At 36.8% G+C, this 24,493-nt stretch overlaps 1 protein-coding gene across 1 annotated transcript in view; it reads right to left on the bottom strand.

The window, feature by feature from the left end:
• LOC150075741 (vesicle-fusing ATPase 2-like) overlaps positions 1-24,493 on the bottom strand; it is a 243,134-nt gene that overhangs the window by 153,715 nt on the left and 64,926 nt on the right. Inside the window, exon 7 of the mRNA XM_090387859.1 lies at positions 4,238-4,293. Within this exon, the coding sequence (XP_090243985.1) occupies positions 4,238-4,293 (56 nt within the window). The remainder of the gene's footprint in view (positions 1-4,237; positions 4,294-24,493) is intronic.

Raw genomic sequence — 24,493 nt, 5'->3', positions numbered from 1 at the left:
CACCAAACCCTAGGGGACTCCACTAATAACCTTACCACACAAAGAGCAGCGTCCATTCATTACCACACTGTCTTCTCCCACTCAACCACCCTTTTTTCCATTGTAGCAAGTTACCCTTAATACCATAATGCTCCAATTTGTAGTAGTTTTCCATGCGCAACAGTGTCGAAAGCTTTCCTGAAATCCAAGTATATGATATCAAAATTATTTTTTGCATCTAGTTCCTTTATAACCATATCATAGTTTCCAATCAAATTTGTCAGACAAGACTTTGTTAAAAAAAAAAAAAAAAAAAAAAAAAAACCATGCTGTTTGAATTATTATTGAAGTCTTGTCTATTGATTCTGCTATGAATCTTTTAACCAGGACTCTATTATTTTCCCCAGACGAAGTTAAACTAACTAGTCTGTAATTACTCGTGTCACCCTTCAATTCCCCTTTTGTGAATTGGGGATACATTAGCACATCTCCAGTCCTTGGGGACATCCCAAAGTCCAAGGATGCACTCATAATTATGGCTAAGGGTTTGCTTACTTCCTTTGGTGCCTCCTTTAATATAACTGGATAGATCCCATCCACCCCAGGTGCCTTTCTTATGTTTAACTTCAACAATTTCTCCTCCAGTTTGCTCTGTTATTACAAAATCATTAAGCACCCTATTACAGTTTGATAAACCTCCTGTATTTTCCTCCCTTAATAACTCTCATGTGTGAATGTAGGTTCAAAATACTCATTCAAATTATGAGCTATCTGAGCAGGATCATCAACAGTCGAACCACTGATATCAAGTGGACCAATTTGATTCATCCCCTTCCTTCTAGAGTTTATATAAGTAAAGAAGTGCTTGTTTTTCTTAGCATCCTTTGCCAAAGATTTCTCACAATTTGCCTTCGCTTGCTAATCTCCTTTGTGACTTGAATACAGACTAGCTTATATCTGCCATAAGCTTCTGTGTCATCTGATAATTTTTATGCATCCGATGCATTTTTCTTTTCTGCCACCAGTGTTATTAGTTCATCTGACACTCATTTAGGTCTAAACATTGAACAATATTTCTTAATTGGTATGAAAAGCCTAGTAGCTCCCACAATTATTCCCTTGAATGCTTCCCACCTAAAATTTGCTGTTGGTAACATCATCAGTTGGTCCCACCGTACAGAATTTAAAAACTGTGTGAGACCACTGTAGTCACCTTTACAAGTGCAAAAACCCTTCCCTTTACCCCCGATGACAATTATATCTGAAAGTAAATTCAACATCAGTATGGCGCCTCCGTAGCCAGGTGGGAAGGAGCAGCAGTGCGTAGCACACGCTTCTTGATTAGACCGGGGTTCGAGCCCGTCACCACCAAATACGGAAGATGCGGAAAGGTCAGAGAATGACCACTGCATATTCACGGAGCAATATGGCCTTAGTTGCTAATGCTCCTAAAAAAAAAAACCACATCAGTACACTGCAATCACTGCCACCTAGTGGTTCCTTTATCTACAAATTTTTAATGTACGAATAATCACTGCTGATAACCAGATCAAGAGTATTACACTCTCTGGTTTTCTCTCGAACATGCTGCTGCAGAAAACTATCATCCAATATATCCACAAAAGTCCTTCTAGTGTGTGAGTGACCAACCCACAAGTTCCAATTTACATCTGGGAATTTAAAATCCCCAATTATAAGATAATCTGATTTAATGGCCCACTATTTCTTTGTAAAGCTGTTCATTGTACTCATCAAAGTAATTAGGCCTTTAGCACACTATTACTCTCAACTTTACATTCCCAGTGCTTACGTCACACCAAACTTAACACTGCACTCTCCGCCCATGTCAACTAGATGCTCTTCCTTAGATTTTATGTGTTTCTTAACTAACAGCATGACCCCTCCTCCCTTTCGGTAAACATTGTACTCCTGAAATTCCAATTCTGCATTCCTTATCTCAGTGTGACACCACGTCTCTGATATCCCAACAATATCGGCCTTTGATGTCTTCATCAGCACCTCAAATTCATCAAAATTAGTTTCTATACTCCTAGCATTGGTGTACATGGAAGTATACATGCACCTATCCTTACTCTTAGTTACCCTAACACAACCCACGTATTTACTTGTTCCATGATGACTGCCAGCAGTCCTTGAAATCCCCAGCACCTAGCTTTGCAGGCTGCTGTTCATTCCAATAGAAGCAGTCCAAGAATTGCTTTCACCTCTGCTTGTGGCTAATGCTAATCTATTAGTCTGTGAATCCGCCCCCCCCCCCCAAGCTAGCAGTATTCTGACACACCTAACCCTGCCTCGATAGCATCAGCAAATATTCTTGCATTCTTTCTCTTGCTCAGATTCTGCACCTGAGCTGCATAAATTCAAACTGAGGAAAGACAGTTGAAGAATAGATGTGCAGAAATTTGCCTTTAGCCAGTAGGTGGTTGATTGCTGGAACACACTTCCATCTGCCATTGTGGAATTGACAGCTTAAGTAAATTCATGGCTGAACTAGACAAACTTTTGGAGTGAACAGATAAGTTAAATGGGAAGGGTTTTTTTTTTTTTTTTGGCTAATGCTATATAAGTTTGCTTTCTTGCATCATATTATGCCTTTACTAATGCTAATGCTGAAATGTATAAGTTATTTTGGGGTTTTCCATTCATCAAATGCAAGACCTTGCATATTTTTATCTGCATTAAAGCATACTGCCACTTTTTTGACCAGAAAACATTTTCCTGAAAGCACCACTGCTTTACACTAACCATTAATTGTTCTCCCAATCTTTACATATTCTGCAAATTTCAACATCACACCTTCTATCCCTTCAATGCTGTTATTTATGAAAATCAGAAACAATAGTGTCAGAAGCAAGTTTGGTGGAACCTCACTTGTAATGCCCTACCACTGATGTGTAATCATTAACCACAACCTCCTGCCCATCAGCCATGCTGCAATCCATATTTAAATCTTACTTGTGGTTTCTATGTTTCTACTTATACAGTAGAGTCAAATGTTTTGTAAAATCCAAATATGAAACAAATATGAAATAATGATTTTTCCTTAAAAAAAAAAAAAAAAAAAAACCACTGTTGCGTAACCCTCCGAATTCTAGCTAAATGTCCCTTTCTTCGTTCTATCACTGCCTCTGCGATTTTCCCTACACTGAAGTTAGACTGACCAGTCTGTAGTTACCCATCTCACTTCTAGAACTGCCTTTATATATTGCTGATACACTGGCATTTCACAGTTATAAAGAATTCCAGAACCAGGGGCCATAAATTCAAATTATAGAGAAATAGTGGACATAGTGTTGAGTGTCAAGCGACACTGGTGGTTGCCCACAACTCCGCTATCGGTTTTCTTGTGTGTTGAGTTACAGTTCTCTGTAAAAGCCAGTAAGTGCAAGTGATGTGTTGTTAATGTTGCATAATGTAGGGTTCTGTTTTTTCTTCAGGCCTCTTAGCGTGGGGCCTGTGGAGTGTCACAGGCTCCTAGTTTCCATCTATGGTGCACATAGCTGAGCCGAGAGTCAAAAGGTCATCCTGGGAAGTTCAGGCGACCCCCGAGAGTCTGGCTAGGCCATCCCTGGGGGTCACCTGAACTTCCCAGGATGAGGGGAAACCCCTGATGCCATCAGACAATAACAATACACGCACATACACACACAACACAATTTTTTTTTTTTACAGGGGAAGAGATTTAGACTAGATTGTAGAAAGTTGTTTTTAGCCAGCAAGTTGTTGATTACTGGAATAAGTTACCTCTGCAGGTAGCTCAAAGCTGACAATTTTAAGAAATTCAAAGGTCTACTGTGAGGAGGGAAGAGCATAATTCATCTACTTGCTTATCTACTTTTTTTTTTTTGGCCAGCATATCTAAAGGCTGCAGGTTCCTTGCGCTATATGGCTAATACTAACCCTAAAAGAAATGGTCCTCTCATCCTTAATGGAAGGATAAGAGGACCATTTCTTAATTTTGGCCATAAATAGCCAATAACCATAAACAATAACAAACTAAAGCATTTTTCATATGGTGTGGGAGAGCAGCAATGCTGTTCATTGTCTGTATTGATGTATCATTGCAATATCACTGATGTATTCTTTATTCAATGCATTTAAAAAAAAGAATACATTGATGATAACATAACATTTAACTTTTCAATAATTTTTATTGAAAAGTTACATGATAATTTAGCTACCTAAAAAACAAGCTATCCCTACCTATATAGGAATGAAAGTATCAAACCAAACTTACAATTCGTGGTTTGCCTTGAACTTTTCCCTGGCTTGTTAACTGTTCCAAACTTGCCACTAGAAAAAGTTATCACTACTATAATATATACTAATATACCAACCAATCAAATCATGTTTAAATATTTATGTACATGAGAGAGAGAGAGAGAGAGATATTATCTAATAATTACAAAATAATCTCAATTCATTTAAACTATTAAAAAGGGGGTAAAAAATGGATTAATTTATGGGTTAAATTATGTAAATTATGTAAAAAATGGGTTAAATTATGTCCGAAAAAAATAATTTCTAATAGCACATTTTATGGCAATGTCAGGATAGCTGCATCAGACCTGAAACAAGCAAAATTTATAAACAATAAGCCAAGTAGCAACAAAAAAGTGCACTAGGCTGAACCTTGACCTTTAAGTCAACTACATGGGCAGCTTAAATAGTGGCAGGGCAGGTTAAAGGAAAAATTTAAGCCATTAAAGAAATTAATACTTATTAGTTAGTAGCATTAATTTTTCAGGCTTTAATGAAAAATTTTAAATACATAAAATTATAATATATGTAAAAGTAAAATGAAAGGCCAACAAGCCTTGACATGGTGCCGTCTGGGTGGTGGTGGTGCCTACTGAGAATAAGTAACAATAGTCTTCTCTATTGGTGAAGCGTTACTTATTCGAGGTAGTGCAATACATGGTAACTCGTTGTGAAGGATGAGCACAATATGAGATACAGTTGAAATGATGCCTTTTACAATACTATCGTAGTTTTTTTCCCTCTAAGAGTTGTCTGTGGTGTTTTTACACCTATATTATATATTAAAATTAAAACATATATTGAAAATGTAATCAAATGTGTATTTTATCAAAAAGCTTTACATCTGGATTCAGCAAAGGAAACTTCATATAATTTTGATTTTAAAAAAGGGGAGATTCTGTTCTTTGCAATTTTAAATGTTAACAGATACACTGAGTTCTCTGCTTGTCCAGCTATTTCCAAGAATAGCAAAAATATATGAATTTAATAATAATAAAAAAAGTCCAGTCCCTTAATCCTACGTGAAGTAGGATTAAGGGACTGGACTTTTTTTATTATTATTAAATCCATATATTTTTGAACAATGAAACATATTTTTAAAATGTTTTAAAACTTTTACAGCAGATTACTGTATTTATAAACAATACCAATGCAAGAACTTTCATTCAATTATTGAAACTGGGAGGACTGTACTGTTCTTTCATGTTTTAACAAAAATTTTAAAAAAAGCAATGAGTTGCTCTGCATTACACTACTTTCGAATAACATAGCCAAAAGGTTAGTGTCAGTTATTTATTTAAAAGATATTGCCTGCTACCTGATGATGGATCTGTTAAATCCTGAAATATGCTTCATGGTGGTAGTGTCCCATCATTTAAACAAATAGCAGTTTGGCAATATAATTTGTTTGAAAGTATGCAATACTGCACCAACTTATTATGAAAGCAAATGTATTATACTATGAGTGATAAGACCATTATAAGACCACTAAGCAGTTTAAATCCTGTTGGCCAAAAACCACATGAAAGGAAAAAAACAAGTCCTCCCAACTACAGGAAAATTTTTAAAAATTAGATGCTTTTTTCCACATTCTGGTTTGTTCTTAGTTAATTTCTCTGTTGACATGGTTGTTGTTATTTGTTTTTTAGGAGCATTAGCAATTAAGGCCATATTGCTCCGGGGATATGCGGTGGTCATTCCCTGACCTTTCCGCATCCTCCGTATTTGGTGGGCACGGGTTCGAACCTGTTGACATGGATAGGTGGTGGTAGAGCCCCAAAATGTGTAGCATAAATGGTGGCAGGCCACCTGACAGGTGCCCAACTTTCTTTTTACTTTTTGGAATTTATTTTTTTAAATCCTGCTTTAACACTGCCAATATTTCACCTTTTCTTAACACAATGCATACTTATTGTATGCACTTTTTAATGTTTAATAAAATTTTAAATTAAGATGTGCTGTGTGTTACACTTTTTATATTAAAAAAATAATAATAAATAAAATAATTAATTTGCTGTTTGTTTGTGGGCTTTACTGCACAAGAGAAACATGGCCATAATGTGCCTTTAATTCTGCTGAAAAAAAGACAAAAGTTTTACACAAAATAGAAATATCAATCACTTATTTCTCATCCATCTTCCAGTTTAAAAGACTGTTAAGGGTGTGAAATTTTAATCAGTGGCCTTTGCATATATTTCTGCTTATCAGGTATATAAATAATATTAAAAAATTAAAAAAACATTATATATATATTTGATACTACTTCTGTTTACAGGTTTATTTCAAAATTTTTTTTTCAAAACTAGTGCACTTCACAGTACATAAAATTTGAATAATTTCCTAGTTTTCTTGAATTTATTTAATGTATCCTACTTCCACTTATCAGATGGAAGTTTGTTCCAACAATCAACTATCCATTGGGTAAAAGCAAATTTCTGCATCTATCTTGCAGTCATTCTTACTCAATTTATAGGGCACATTATAGCCTTAGTTGCTAATGCGCCAATAAAATCCAACAACAAACAAACAAACAAACTCAATTTATACCCAGCCCCCATGTGCATTGTCTAATGCATGAGGAAGGATGCCATCAGCATTTAGCTTACTCATTCCATTCGAAGCCTTAGACATATCAATCAAATCTGCTCACAGATTCCTAGTCTCCAGATACTGCGATCTGCAGAACTGAAGCCTTTCTTGGCAAAAGCACCATTTTGTTCCCTTCACTAATTTCTTTGCTGTTCTCTATGCCTGTTCCAACAGATCCACATCCTTCCTAAAATGAAGCTTCCAGACCTGCATACACTACTCAAGATGTAGCCTGACTATTGCCTTATACAACAGAATAATCACCTCCTTATGTCTGAAAGAATGTGTGTACATCATTGACAAAAGCCCATGATCTGTCACAATGCCCTGTCTGAACTGCTCAGAACTTCATGTCTGACGGCACAATTACTTCCTAGTCTTTTCCATTCTACACTACCCAGAGTGTGGTACCACACAGTTGGTATGTTATTCAGGGATTACTCCTACCCATATGCAGTGCCTTACATTTGTCAACATTGAACTTCAACTGACACATTTCAGCCCATCTGCCTAATTTTTCTAGAACTTTTTTTTGTGGTAGAACTTATTATTAACCACCATACCAACCTTATTATCTGAAAACGTATACATTACATCTGAAATGCCTTCATCGATATTATTAATAAATATCGAAAATAGTACTGGCCCTAACACTAAAACCTGGGGGATTCCATTAATAACAGTAGTCCAAGAAGAGCCTTGCCCATAAATAACCACTGTCTTCTCCCACTCAACTTTCCCCAGCCAGCCCTTTATCCACAGCAATAACTTGCCCTTAATACCATACTACTCTACTTTGTACAAAAGTAGAGTAGTATGGTATTAAAGGCACTCTTTTACTTTCAACAGTATTAAAAGCTTTCTTAAATCTATGATGTGAAAATTATTTGCATCCAGTTCCTTTGTTAGTGCATCATAGTATCCAATCAGATTGGTCAGGCAAGATTACCCTTAACAAATCCATGCTGTGGCTGTCATTCCAGATAGTTCTGAATTACTTATTTAATCAATGATTAAATAAGTAATTTCATTATTTTCCCTGGAACAGAATTCAAGCTTGCAGATATAAAATTACTCACTTCACCCTTCATGAATTGGGGACACATTTGCACACTTCCAGTCCATAGGGACCTCCTCTGAATCTAAGCATACACTCATAATAATGGCTAAAGGTTTGCCGAACTCTTTTCCTGTCTCTCTCAATATAACTGGATAGATACCATCCACCTCAGATGCTTTAATTATGTTTAACTTCAAAAATTTCTCTTTCACTTTTCTCTTGGATATCACAAAATCATTTAGCTCCCTATAATTTGATATACTTCAGCATGCCCATCCATAAAAATCCCTCATGCATAAATGTATATGCAAAATATGCATTAAGTTTGTCAGAAACCTGATCATAATCATCAACTGTTATACCATTTGTACTAGTGGAAAAAAGTCGCTCGTCGCTCTCCTTCTAGTGTTTACATTACTTAAGTCTTTGCTGCTTTTATTTGCATTCTTTGCCAGAGACATCTCATAATCTGCCTTAGCTTGCATGACCTCCTTTGTGACTTGATTGCAGACCTGTTTATATCTACTATAGGCTTCTGTATCACCTGATAATTTATATGAATGCCTGTATTATTTTTCTCTGCCTTGAGCCTCATCAGTTCACTTGACATCCATTTAAGTTTATCTCTTAGTTCAGTGATTTTCAACCGGGGTGACGCAAAAACATTTCAGGGGTGCCATGTAATTTGTGTTTAAGTTACTTAAACTTTTTTTGAAATTTATATATTTATTTCATTATAAAAAGGTGTACAGTATCCATTGTACCGTATCTTTTTAATTTTGTAGTGATCTTTAATTTGTTTATTTAGTACTACTATATAAAGAATAAAATTATTATATAAGTATATATAATTTGTATTACGAATTGTAATTTTGTTTATAATTATATTATTATAACTATCATATAACATATTTTTTTAATATTATATATAACAGAGAGAATCAGATTATTAAAAGATCGAAAACCACTGTGTTAAGTATTTCTTTTGGCCCAGGGGCACCGTGAAAAAATTACTGTGCCACTAAGGGCACTGTGAACCGAGAAAGTTTGGGAACCTCTGTCTTAATTGTTATAAAGAGCAAAGCACCTTTTCTGATTATTTCCTTGAATGCTTCCCATTTAGAATTTTCTGTTGCTAATATCATAGTTGGTCCCACTGCATAGATTTTAGTCTCCTTCCCAAAAGCAAAGTCCCTTCCATTACCCTCGAGTAGTTAAATATTTAATTATATATCCCACATCAATACAATGTGATAACTGCCACCTAGGTCTTTTATCAGCAGATTCTTAATGCATGAGGGATCGTTGATGATAATCAGATCAAGAGTATTTCTTTCTCTTGTTGCTTCTCTAACATGCTGTGGTAGAAAACAGTCATCCAAAAAATCCACAAAAGTCGGAGTGTGTGACCAACTCAAGTTCTAGTCAATATTGGAAAATTAAAATCCCCCATTATAAGACATTCTGATTTTCTGGCCCACCATATTTCTTTGTATATCTGTTCATTGTACTCATCACAATCTTTAGGTCTAACATTTTTGTTTTCTCAGTGCTTATTTCATACCAAATTGACATAACACTTCCCTGGCCACCCACATCAACTAGACACACTACATAAATCTTCCCTCCAACAATTCTGTCCTCTTTTTACACACTGTACTCCCCATATTCAAATTCTGTATCCCTTATGTCTGAGTGACATTGTCCCCAAGATCCCTACAATGTCTGCATTTGATGACTTAACCAATACCTCATCTTTTGATGTTCTATATGCAGCACTTGCCCTCAAACTCATTCTTCTCAATGGTTCTAATTGTTGACTTTTTCACTCCTACAAAGTGCTTACTGATGCCATGTTCTCTCTACATTCAATTCTATCAGGAACTTTTCTTTTTTGTTCCAATGTCATAACTTGCATTGCTCATTTAACAATCACTTTCAGTATTCATTAAAATTTTATAAGACAATAAAGTTTACAATAAATATTAATAATAAACAGTAATCTTCACAGCACTAGAAAAATACAACTGGAAAAAAAAAAAAAATAAATATATATATATATATGAAAATCTATAGAAGTATATAGGTACGCTGCATTCACATAGATGGTAATTTGATGTCAGTATGGATAAACATTGTGAGTTAACCGATTTTGAAAGAGGGATGATAGTGGCTGCTCGACGCATGAGTTACTCTAACGCAGAAGTTGTACAGAAATTGCACTCTCCCCATTCAACAGTATCAAGAGTGTATTGGGAATAAGCCATTTGTGGAATAACATCTCATCGTGGACAGCACTGTGGGCAGAGAAAGGTGGTGGATAAACGTGGCCGTCGACGTCTATGCCACATTGTTTCAGCTAACTGGAGAGCGACAGTGGCACAAATCACTGCAGACTTCAATAGGAAGTGCCAAAAACATCTCCACCAAGCACATCAGGTGATCATTAGCCGCAATAGGTTATGGGAGCCACCGACCCATCAAAGTCCCATTGCTAACACCATGGCACATATCTCTACGCCTCAATCGGGGGAAAGAACATCGGCACTGGATCTTGGATGATTGGAGACAGGTCTCCTGGGCCGATGAGTCCTGTTTCCAGTTATTTCGAGAAAACAAGAGAGTGCGAATCTGGCAGAGAAACCAAACAAAGCTATGCACCCATCATATCAACAAGGAACTGTTCAGGCAGGTGGATGGTCAGTAATGGTCTGAGGCATGTTCAACTGGCACACGTTGAGACCTCTGGTACACCTAGACGCATCTCTGAACAGGTCAGGTTACGTGTCCATCCTTGCAGACCATCTCCATCCCTTCATGGTCATTATGCATCCACAGGGCAATGGACTCTTCCAGCAGGACAATGCACCACCCCCACAGAATGTCCTCCCCGTTTGCCAGACATGAACCCTGTGGAGCATCTTTGAGATGCTGTGGAAAGGTCTATTTGAGCTCTGGATTCTCCACCCAGGAATGCGATGGAATTATGGACAGCAATGTAGCAAGTATGGATGGAAATACCTAAGGAATGCTTTCATGAAATAGTGGACTTAATGCCTCACTGCGTGACTGCCCTTATCCGGGTGAAAGGCTGGCCTACCCATTACTAGGTAGGTATCCCATGATTTCTGTCCACTCGGTGTACATATTTATTGAAAGGGTAGAGTGTAAGCATATCCCCTCAAGAGTAAATATTTACTACACTTTTTTTCTCCCTCTCAGCATTACCCACTAGACACTCCAATGATCTAAGGGAGGTGGGAGAAATAACTACTGGGTTCTTTTGTTTAACCCAATAGTGGTTTAAAGACCAGACTGAATTATGTATACATTAAAAAAAAGCAGATTGTAAAATTTTTGTATACAAATATAAAACTACATTATCGAAAACATATGGTCAGGGGAAGGTTCCTGTAATTTTCTGAGGGGTTCCCCCCCCCCCACTTCAAACACATAACTCAAACATATGAAAGCAGAAATACTATATCACTGAGAAAGTTGCTGTTATCACTAATACACTTATGTAGTACTTAGGTGTTGTGTGTGTCTCATTTTATACACGTATTTGGTAGTCAAAAATAAATGGAATGTCAATGCAGATTTATTAAAGTAAATGATACAGAGGTTTAAGTCCTTCAAAATAATCACTCTTTAGCAAATACATACTTCTGCAAACAACTGAGGAATTGTTCTGCAGTCTGTGTGATATCTTTAAGTGTTCTCATCCCAGAACTGTTCCTTATTCTTTTGCTTATTCTATTCCTTAGCTTGAAACATGGTGTTTCCATTTCTATTTTGTTCTAATGGTTGAAAAGATGTCCCATGTTTCTCCAGATATCCACTGATGGTGCTTCAGCATAATTGTGTTGAAGAACACAGTTCTCTGCCTCCAGAAATGAGTACTTTTTTTTTTTGTCTGATTCTATCACAAATATTGCACAGAATATCATTGTAGGTGATTTTGTTAAAGTCCAACTTTCAGGAATGAACTCAGTGTACAATATCCTGACTGTCATTTCCACAGAAACAAAGCTACAAAACTGGGATACAGTGGCATGCTGTTTGATGAACTAAATAGATACCAGACTTAAAGTAAATAAATGTCTACATGTTTGCACCACTACTTGCATGCATATATACATCTACAAATTTTGAGGTTTAATTTGAGGTTCAATGCTCCATATTATTTTGATTTGATTATGTACATATGTATGTATAGGGTCATTGCAAACTAGTGGTCTTTATTTTGCAATATCAGTAAAAGTAACCTTATTTAATAACATAAATAATACAGTTTCAGTTCTCAAAGACCAGGTAAATCTGCTCCCTTTAGTTATGATATAACATAAGTTTCCATCAATCACTGTTATTTCTTGTGGTATTCAAATGATATTCAAAAGATAATCATGAAAAACTTTTTTTTGAGATGTTCTCACCATTCCAAACTTTTTCGACAAGGCAAACTTCATGAAAAATTATTGTACAGTCTCAAGATTACAGTGTAATGTGGAGTTGCAACATCCATAATGATAGGGCCTTATTTTTTGAGAAGGATGATGAAATCATATGAGCAAATGTAGAATGATATTCATTTATTTCACAAGTTTTTATAAAATTAAATAAATAAATAAATAAATCTTTATTGTGAAGTAGAGTTACAGCACAATATCCCATCACGGCGACGAGCGCCAGGGGTTCACATCTAGATAAGAATGAGCTATGAGACTAAAAGCAGACCAGAACCTTGTTCTCGTCTGCCCCTAGTCTCGATGGTTAAACAAGACAGCACAACAGCCCACTATTGCAAGCAACCATGGAAGGAAGTTGACAAAACATGTTTCTCAAACATTTTCTAAGATTTGTCAACAGTGAACAGCCTTCAAGGTCTTCATGTTGTTGTTGTTTGTTGGATTTATTGGTGCAAGGGCTACTAAGACCATAATGCACCTATTTCAATCTTATTTGGTACATGATTGTTATATTAAATAAAAGGATTCAGATCAGATGATATTTGTTTATCATTTTGAGGAAGGTAAAAACATCATTAATATCTTGTCGGTCTCCGAGAATCTGTTGTAAGGTAAGTTTATTAGAAGAATATAGATGTAAAGAGAAAGCTGTTTTTCGTTCTCTCAGATATAATGGGCATTCAATGATCAAGTGGGTGAGTTGAGTTTGACAGTTTCTGCATATTGGAGGGTCATCCTGAGTGAGTAAATAACTATGAGTTAGATGAGTATGTCCTATTTGAATTCTGGCAAGTACTACTTCTTTCTTTCTATTGCCTCTTAGGCTTGATAGCCACTTCTTGTGATCGTTTTTAATCTGAAAAAGCTTATTGCTTTTTTCTCCCTGCCAAATGGATAGCCATTTTTTTCTAACATTGCTATGTATGATGCGTTTTAAATCTGTGTAAGGTATCTGCATGTCTGATTTTATGTGACTGGCGTTCTTGGCTGCAAGATCCGCTTGTTCGTTTCCTATGATTACAGAGTGCCCAGGTATCCAACAGAAAATTAATTTTTGCCTGTTTGCAAGAAGCTGCACTAACTTGGTTTGAATTTGTTGTAGTAACGGATGACTGGAAGGAAATTTACACTGAAGAGCAGATATAGCGCTTAAGGAATCGGTGTAGATAATAGTTTGAGGATATAATGACTGTTTTACATTGTCTAGAGCCATCAGGATAGCATACAGTTCTGCGGTGTAAATACTGTACTCCAAAGGGAGTTGCTGGGATATTGTAATGTTTGGTAGAACTGCAGCTGCGTCAACTTTACTATCTGTCTTGGAACCATCAGTGTAAATTTGGGTAAAACTAGAGAACTGAAAAGAGTGAGTTGCATGGATCTGCTAAATACTGAAATTTGGAAGTGCATTCTTTCCCCATTGTCGGAAATGTTGGTCAACATTGGCCAGGGGTATTTGCCATGGTGGCATAGCTGTACTAATATCTAAAATTATGTCATTCATATTTAGTTCCCAGCACGTAGTTATGCTTCGTAATCCAATGCCACATGGTTTATTCTGCAAAGGTTTATTTTGATACAAATTATGCCACTTTGGGGTGAATAAATACTGCTTTATAGGATGATGTGGGAAACTTCTGATTTTAGCTGCATAACTTAATAACAGAGCTTGCCGACGAAGAAATAGGGGTGGTTCGTGTGCTTCCGTATAGAGACTCTGAACTGGCAATGTACGAAAAGCTCCCAGTGCAATTCAGAGAGCATTGTGATGTACTAGGTCGAGCCATTTTAATACACTTTCTCTAGCTGAGGCATATGCGGGAGACCCATAGTCTAGTTTGGATCTTATAAGCGACGGTATAAGTGCAGCAGCATGTACCGATCTGCACCCCATGACATAGCGGAAATTGCCCTGAGGAGATTCAGCTTCTTTAGACAGGTTGTACGAATATGCTTAATATTCTCTAAAAAACTAAGTTTTTTATCCAGAATTAGTCCAAGAAAGCTAATACTCTGTTGAAAAGTAATTGGATGAGAATCAAGATGTAAATCGGGATCTGGATGTAAATTCCGTTTACGGCAAAAATGAATTGCTGTTGTTTTTTGTTTTGAAAGTCAGTATCCATTATTTTTGGCCAACTGAACAAGCTTGTTAATTGTACCTTGAGGCTGCCTTTCAATGAAACATGTTTTGTGAGTGGCTTGAGATTGCCAGATCGTCGGCATACAGATAAGTTTCAACTGTAGTAGTAGTAGTAGAAGTGGCATGTGATGCAAGAAAGCAAGTGTATGAGCTTATGCAGCATCAGCCAAAAAAAAATCACACCATTCCCTCCAAATGCCTGTCCAGTTCCTCTTTAAATTTATTTAACCTGTCAGCTTCTACAACGACAGATGGAAGTTTGTTCCAGCAAATAACCACACGGTGGCTAAAGGCAAATTTCCGCACATCTATTCTACATCTGTCTTTTCTTAATTTGAATATATGCCCCCTTAGGTTCGTAATCTGAACAAGTGGAAGGATCCCATCAGAATTCAGCGTGCTCAACCCATTCAAGGCCTTATATACCTCAATCAGATTACCGCGCAGGTGCCTAGTTTCCAGCCACTGCAATTTGCAGAACTTAAGCCTCTCTTGGTAAGAGGATCCCTTCATTCCCCTCACCAATCTTGTTGCCCTTCGCTGTACACGCTCAAGTAAATCTACATCCTTCCTAAAATGAGGCCTCCAGACCTGTACGCAATATTCAAGGTGTGGCCTGACCATTGCCTTATACAGAGGGACAATCACCTCCTTTTCTCTGCTAGCAAAATTCCTATATATCATTGACAAAACCCCATGACCTGCCCTGGCAGCCTGTCTGCATTGCTCAGAAAACTTCATATCTGACTGCACAATTACTCCCAGGTCTTTTTCATTTTCTACCACCTTAAGTGTAGTACCACACAGGTGGTACGTTTCTCTGGGGTTACTTCTACCCATATGCAGTACTTTGCATTTGTCAAGGTTAAACTTCAGTTGCCACTTCTTAGCCCATCTGCCCAAATTATCTAGATCCTGTTGCAGCAGCACACTGCCATTACTGTCATTAACAACCCTGCCAACCTTTGTATCATCTGCAAACTTCGACATTAAGCCTGATATACCTTCATCAATATCATTGATAAATATACAAAACAACAGTGGACCTAACACCGAACCCTGTGGGACTCCACTAATAACATTAGTCCACGAAGAGCAGCACCCATTGATTACCACCCTCTGTCTTCTCCCATTTAACCATCCTTTTATCCATTGTAGCAACTTACCCTTAATACCATTCTGCTCCTATTTGTACATTAGTCTTTCATGCGCAACAGTGTCAAAAGCTTTCCTGAAATCCAAATATATGATATCAAAATTATTTTTTGCATCCAGTTCCTTTGTAACCACATCATAATATCCTATCAAATTTGTCAGACAAGACTTTCCCTTAACAAACCCATGCTGTGTCTGAATTATTGCTGCAGTCTTGTCTAGATGATCCTGCAATGCATCTTTAACCAGTGACTCCATTATTTTACCCGGAACAGAAGTTAAACTAACTGGTCTGTAACTACTCGTGTCACCCTTCGATCCCCCTTTGCGAATTGGGGATACATTTGCACATCTCCAGTCCGTGGGGACCTCCCCTGAATCCAAGGATGCTCTCATAATTATGGCTAAGGGTTTGCTTAGTTGCTTTGCCGCCTCCTTTAATATAACTGGATAGATACCATCCACCCCAGGTGCTTTTCTTATGTTTAACTTCAACAATTTCTCCTCCACTTTGCTTTCAGTTATTACAAAATCATTAAGTATCCTGCTACAATTTGATAACTTTCTGCCATTTTTAAACCTTAATAATTCCTCATGTGTGAATGTAGATGCAAAATACTCATTCAGTTTGTTTGCTATCTGAGCAGAATCATCAACAGTCGAACCATCGATGTCAAGTGGACCAATCAGATTGATCCCCTTCCTTTTAGAGTTTATATAAGTAAAGAAATCCTTGCTGTTTTTCTTAGCATCTTTTGGCAAGGATTTCTCGTAATCTGCCTTCGCCTGCCTAACCTCCTTTGTGACCTGATTACAGACTAGCTTATATCTGCCATAGGCTTCTGAGTCGCTTGATAATTTATATGCATCCCATGCATTTTTCTTCTCTGTTACGAGTCTCATTAGTTCATTAGATAACCATTTAGGCATAAATCTTGAACAATATTTCTTAATAGGTATGAAACTTTTAGTAGCATCCACGATTAATTCCTTGAATGCTTCCCACTTAGAATTTATTGTTGGTAACATCGTCAGTTGATCCCACTGTACAGAATTTAAAAACTGTCGGAGACCACTGTACTCACCTTTACGGAAGCAAAAACCCTTTCCTTTACCCCTGATGGTAATTAAATCTTTAAGTAAATTCCACATCAGTACACTGTGATCACTGCCACCTAGTGGTTCCTTTATCTGCAAATTCTTAATACACGAATGATCACTGCTGATAACCAGATCAAGAGTATTACTTTCTCTGGTTGCCTCTCGAACATGCTGCTGCAGAAAACAATCATCCAATAAATCCACAAAAGTCTGACTAGTGTGTGAGTGACCAACCCACAAGTTCCAGTCAATATCTGGGAAGTTAAAATCCCCCATTATAAAAGACATTCCGATTTACTAGCCCACTCTATTTCTCTGTACAATTGTTCATTGTACTCATTCGAGTCATTAGGCCTATAACACACTCCTACTCTTATTTTTGCTTTCGCAGTGCTTATGTCACACCAAACTGACTCCACAGTGCACTGTTCATCAATATCAACTGGATGCACTTCTTTTGATTTTATGTTTTTCTTAATTAACAGCATAACACCTCCTCCCTTTCTATCCTGTCTATCCTTTCTGTACACATTGTACTCCCCAAATTCCATTTCAGCATTCCTTATATCTGTGTGACACCACGTCTCTGCTATCCCAACAATATCCGCCTTTGATGTCTTGACCAACACTTCAAATTCATCAAATTTATTTACTATACTTCTAGCATTGGTATACATGCTCCTACTCCTATTCCTGTGTCGGGAATACATTTGGTAATGGAATTAATCCTGAGAGAGAAGAGCGTGGCACTAAGCACAGAACCCTGAGGGACCCCCTCTTCTTGCACAAATGTTTGCGAGAGAGCAGAGTGAAATTGTACCTGAAAGGACCTACAGTCAGTCCTCATATAGTATGATAGTTCCTAGAAACCCTCGTGCAATACAAAATCGTGCAATATAAACAACAGGCCCTATGGGAAAAATAGAGTTAGGTGCCGATCACCCAAGATTGAACACACATTTGTAACCAAAACATTACTAAACACAATAAATTATTGTAATAAAATATTTATGTATTTTATTGCAACTATTATGTAATAAAATATTGCTAATGCTTTTGCTTCTATAGTAAGCAAACTTGTTTTTTGTTTGATTTTCTATCCAAACAGATGACAGCCGTTCCATCTCTTCCAATTCTTTATGTCTTAATCTAATGGATTTTAATTACACTTTGAGTTGTTCCTGCTATGAAAGTTGTTTTTATTTTCTCTGCATTCTTTGTAATTCTCGGGGTTGCCTCATTTAGGTCTGTAGCACGTGCAATATCACATGGTCTTTCATTTCGCTCAAAGCATTTCACAATTTCATATTTTTTCTCTATCGACAGAGGCGGACTGGCCATGAGCCTTACTGGGGAAACCCCGGTGGGCCGGAGGCCGGTGTGATTTTGGCCGTAAACCACATTATGAGGCCACTATAAATTTTCCCGGGTAAGAATTTTTGACCCAGTCTGCCTCTTTTTATCGATATTGCTTTTCTTTTTCTCTTTGAATCTGCAGTGTCTTCACCAGGACGCTTCCTTTTTCACACCTTTTAATTTTACTCATTTTTAGGGAATAAAGCACAATTACAAAACAAGGAGGCACGCTTGATACACATAAACAAAGCTGCCCCCGTGTAGCAACTGAATAAACAGCACCGTAAAGGCAGAAATACACTATTAACACCTCACATTTTACTAAAGCACATTTCTAGGGGTTACTACCATAAAACAATAAAAACAATTTCCAGTTGCGTTTCTGCTAGTGGAATCTGTTATAAATTGGTAGTAAACTTGATCTAATTGCATTTGCGATTATACCGATAGCTGGAATTGTGTTGGTTTTTACGTTATTATGGTGAAATGTGTTTCCTCTTCACAGATATAAAAAACAAATACATTTTCAGAATCTTCTCTTCATTCCTATCGTGTTGCGTTCGGTTGGGGTGATTCTGCATTCGACTGCCATTTCTTGTAAACACAAAGGCTAATTGTGCATAAGCGAATTCGGTTCGTGTTATATAAGATATCGTTCCCCTATTTATAAATCGTGTATGATCGAATTCGTGTAGTGTAAACACGTGTTATACGAGGACTGACTGTATTGCTCAAAAGGTTCTGGATAAATTTTGGAAGATGACCACGGAGACCGGATTCATAGAGATCATGAAGAATTCCATACTACCAGGTTGTATCAAAAGCTTTTTAGATGTCAAGACATATCATCACTAGGTGTTCATTCCTGAGAAATGCATTTCGGATGTTTCCTTCAGCTTTGACCATAAGGTCAAGTGTTGATCTAGTTCTTCGAAATCCATATTGATTTTGACTTAGAATGCATTTAGTCTCTAGGAACCATGTCAATCTGGCATTAATTATTTTTTCTAATGCTTTTCCTATACAACTAGTTAATGCTATCGGTCGGTAATTTGCTGGATCTGAATGGTCCTTTCCTGGTTTTGGGAAAGCTAATACAATAGAATGACACCAACTGGTAGGGTAGTAGTCTTCGTCAAAGATTCTATTATACAGTTTTAGCAAAGCAGAAAGGGATTCTTCACTCAAATGATATATCATGGCATAGTACACTCCATCAGGGCCAGCAGCACTATTTTTGGATCTTGCAAGTGCGCTACGTAACTCTGCCATGGTAAGGGGTACATTATATGGATGCTGTCATAAGTACTGAAATTGAGATTATATTTTTCTGCTTGTACTTTATGTGCCTGGAAACTTGGCTCAAATGCAGTTACAGCGGAGATATTTTCGAAGGTTTCACCTAATGTATTAGAAATATTGAGAGGATTGCAGATTTCTTTGCCTTTTAGAAATATTATCAGAGTGGTTATAGGTGGATATTTTCCATTATTTCTTCGAACTTTAGTCCAAACGATTCTGATATTTGTGGTTCTGTTTATAGAGGAGGCATATTTGGACCATGTCTCTTTTTTGCTTATTCGTTGTATGTGACGAGATTTAGCTCTAGCTTTCTTGAACTGTATGAGATTAGCTGTGGTTAGGTATTTACGAAATAAGTTCCAGTATCTATTCTTCTCTTTTTTGGCATTGCTACAGGCTTCATTCCACCATATTTTTGGGTGGGAGCGAGTTTTCATGGATGATCTGGATATACTGGTTTCTGCAGCTGCTATCATTTGCTGAGTTATGTAAGTTACGGCAGAGTCAATGGTGAGGGTCTCAATAGTCTGAATATCTAGATGTGCCAGAGTCAATGGTGAGGGTCTCAATAGTCTGAATATCTAGATGTGCCAGCTCTTGATATTTCTTCCAGTTAGCTTTGTCGAATTTCCAAACAGTTTTTATCTCAGTTTGAGGAGGAGGAGGAGAGTTAGCCGATAGTGTGCATATTACTGGAAAGTGGTCACTATTTCGCAAGTTATCAGTGACCGTCCAATCAATAAGAGGAAGGAGGTTTGGCGAGCATACTGAAAGATCAATTGCAGAAGTTGACCTTGAGGAAAGATGCACGTACGTGTGAGTCCCATTGTTCAATAATGTTAAGTTGTGCCTTTCAAGAAATTTTTCAATTAACTGACCTCTCTTATCAAGGTGCGAGCAACCCCATAGGGGGTGATGCCCATTCCAGTCACCTAAGATACAGAAAGGTGGTGGCAGCTGGGTAACTAAATCATTCAAATCTGCTAGAGAGTATGAATAGTTTGGCGAAAGGTATATGGAAACAACTGTTACCACTATCTTAACCATAACTCTAGCAGCGATTGCTTCTAAAGTTGTTTGCAGTGGGACTGGTCTGAAAGGAGTTCTGGAGTTTACTAGCAATCTGGAGTTTACTACACCTCCATGTGCTGTATTAGAGTTGTTCCTATCCTTTCTAAGCATTATATGATGTTTTATGCTCATAGTTATTTTAGGAGTCAAGGTCTTCATACTTCACTGCACATGATTTATTCTAGTGGAAACTGAAGAAACAAGTTTTCCATGATTGAACATTGCATGCCACTGAATTAAAAACAGATTCCACAAGAAATCATTGATTGATGAAAACTCTTGTGTCATGGAAAATTTTCAGCATACATTGGAAACTTGTGCAGCAAAAGAAGAGAGGACATTTACCTGACAACCAAGATTACATTATTTAGACTGTTAGATACTATTAAGAACATACCAAATAACAGTTGGCTTGTATAGAAATTCCAGCTTGATATTCTGTTTACACTAAAGCTCGCAACAACTGCAAAACAATTATTAGTCAGTCCAAAATCGATTTTAAACAGGCTAAGATTAGAAAAGTTCCTTCTTGTCCAAGTGGTAGTTGAGCCTTCTCATTTCATGCCAAAGCTATTGGCTGCAACTTCTGACCATTTATACTTCTACTCTGTTACAACCTGTTTATACTATTGTTCTCAGTTAAAGATAACACTGACTTATTAGCATTCTACTTTTCTTCGGATGATCTTGGAAAATCACCTCTTACCATATCAAATACACTCCACTCAATGCCTACAATGATTTTCCAACAAAAAGGAGTTAGAATTCTGAACAATCTAGAATGTTAAGATAGCTCCAGGTCTTAATGACATTTCTGCACATGTTCTCAAAACCTTACTCGGTGCTCCTGAGCTTGAAAATGTTTTGTGCCACCTTTTTAAACTTTCTTATTCTTTCCACTGATATTTTTCCTTCTGAATGGAAATTTGCTCACATCCAGCCAGTTCCTAAAAATAAAAGGAGCCAAATCCCTCCTTTTGATTTTCTCATTACACTTACCTCTACTCTTTCCAAATTAATGGAAAAATCCTCAAGTGCCAACTCTTACACCATCTTGAAACTTTCCATCTGATCAATGATCACCAATATCAATTTGGTTACTGTCAATCCACTGGTAATATACAGCTTATGTTACTCCTCTTTGGACAAATTCAATGGAAAAGTTTAGCAATAGTCAAGAGTTGCTCTTGGCATTTCCATGGCTTTTGATTGTTTGAAATAAAGGTCTTCTAAACAAGTTCCCCATCATTCTTCTAAAAAGAATGGAAACCAATTTTATTTATGAAAATAAAATGCTTAGTCAGTCTATCTGCAGCTGTGTCAGTAGGCCTCAAAAGTGTCAATTAAATTAAATAGTAATACAGTGGAATCTCGTTAATACAAAGTTCAAGGGAACTAAATTTTCACATTTTGTAATAACGAGGTTTGTAGTAACAAGGTCCCACAAAAGTGTCAATTTTACCCCCCCCCCCCCATTTTTTTTGGTACATACTGTATATCTAAGAATAATAAATAATAATATCATCAAAAATAAATTAATAAAATAAAACAATAAAAATAAAATAAAAACAAAAGCCTTGTCTAACAATACAGTAATAGGAATAATAATTTTTTAAAGATTTTATTTTATTTGTAAGATAAACTAAGAGAAAAGCAATATTAACTGAAATGAAAATATTGTACAGTATATTTTAGTATCACAGTAAAAAGAATTACAATCTTAATATAAAAGGAGACATACAAACCATTAACTTTTTAATAAATTAATCTAACTGAAAGAAAGAATCCAATGTTGTTTGCATAGTTTTTGTCCTATATGCATTTTTAACTGCAGCACAGATGTTATCAAATGCAATAGTTGTTTCTTTATGAACATTACTGCAGGCCAACACATTATTATGTTCAATGCATTTTGGGCATCTTTTTTAGATGGCAGTGTGCACACTTCTTCACTTTTGCTGTCGCTGGTAACAAAAACAGCATTGTTTTGTTTGGTACCCAGCAGCTCTTCTGGTGTTGCAGTGGTAGCAACTTCATCATCCACCTTCACAAACTCTTCAAATTCACCAACAAAATCCATATGCTCCAAATTCCTCCATTTCTCATTGTTACTATCACATTTGTCTGCTGGACCATGTTTTTCGGTGATGTTCTCTCCAAAGCCACTCTTTCTAAAGTAGTTGATTATTACGCTTGATGCAATACTTTCCCAAGCAATAACAAGATTACAGATAGCATCCAAGATGTTCCAATTTGGCTGCAAATTGTTCCCTCCTCCTACGTTCCAGATCAAGTACCTTATCAGGCAGGCTCTATATGCTCTCTTGATGTTGTAAATAACGGCTTGATCCACTGGTTGCATTCAACTGGTCTTGTGGGGTAAAAACAACAGCCGCATATTTGTCAACTTAAGCGTCTCGACAGAATGTGCTGTACAACGGTCTAGAATCATCAAAATGTTCCTTTTTTCTAAAGCCATTCTTCTATCCAATTTTGATAACCAAGATCGAAAAATTCTGACCGTAAGCCAAGCAATTCTATTGGCCTCATAATCACACGGAAACTGGTTAACTGCTTTAAAACATCTTGGCTTGGAAAACTTGCCAATCACAAGTGGGCTTAGTTTTGTACTGCCACCTGAATTGCAGCATAAGAGAACAGCGAGTCTTTGTTTACTTAATTTTCCACCATGACAAGACTCTCCTCGAGCAGCAAATGTTTTGTTTGGCTGCAAATTATAAAATAAACCTGTCTCGTCAGGATTAAAAATATCCTTGGCCTCATATTTTTCAAGGATGGACCATACAGAGCACAACCAGTCTGTAGCCTTTTCTTTGCTGACTAATCCAGACTCACTGGAAACATTTCTTGAAACCAAGTTATTCCTGTCTTTAAATCTTTGGAGCCAGCCACTGCTGCATTTTAAGTCGCTAATCCTATGTTGCTGAGCTAGATAATTTGCCATTTCTTGCAAAATCGGACCTGATATTGGCAAATTAGATACATGCATTTGCTGGTACCGCTCGAAAAGTTTTGTTTCAAGCTCCAAGTGTTTTGCACCACGAATTCGTTTCCTGTTTTTCATCGCTGCTCCAGTGTCACGCACTTCTTCAATTCTTTTTCGGTTTTTCAGTATTGTAGATAAAGGAGGTAAAGGGATGCTGTATTCCTTTGCAATGTCCATTTTGCTTCTTTCCTTCCTATCAGCCACTTGTATAATTTTTAGTTTAATTTTCAGGCTTAATTTTGTCCATCTATGTTTTGTCACCATAACACTGCTAGATAAGATTTAATATAAACAAATTTTAAATTAATTTAAAGACACAAGTTCCGAAAAAGATATCAGCTCATAGCTCTGCCAAGATTTGTATTAAACATACAAAATAACAATATTTATTTCTCACGGGTTGAAAAAGAACTTTGAAATACATAATAACCAAATTTCATAATAGACGAATATATTTACATAGAAAAGCCTATTCTTTTCGCAGGGGAATGGTATGTGCTTCATATAAACGAGTACTTTGTATAAACCGAGTTTGTATTAACGAGATTTACTGTAGAAGCATGTGATGCAAGAAAGCAAGCGTATGGGCTTATGTAGCATCAGCCAAAAAATAAAAATAAATAATAATAATAAAAATAAATAAATAAAATTCACACAACTATTCCCTCTAAAAATTTGTCCAGTTCCTCCTCAAATTTATTTAAGCTATCAACTTCCACGACAGATGGAAGTTTGTTCCAGCAATTAACCACCTGCTGGCTAAAGACAAATTTCCACAACTTCTACAATTGCAAAATTCTAGAACTGTCTTTCCTCAATTTCAATTTATGAAACTATATGCAACAATAAAATTGAGTCTCCAAAAAAGACTAGATTTTGTACTATCCTTCTTCAATAAGTTCATGCAGTAAATGTATAACAGACAGAATAACTGACACACAACTCTTCCATGGCCAACAAAGGCTACCTTAGTGATGTCC

Source organism: Mastigoproctus giganteus, chromosome 13, assembly GCF_048544385.1.
Source record: "Mastigoproctus giganteus isolate SK-2022 chromosome 13, ASM4854438v1, whole genome shotgun sequence".
NCBI lineage: Eukaryota > Metazoa > Arthropoda > Arachnida > Uropygi > Thelyphonidae > Mastigoproctus > Mastigoproctus giganteus.
The sequence above is the reverse complement of the archived record's forward strand: the minus strand, read 5'-3'. Positions and strand labels throughout refer to the sequence as shown.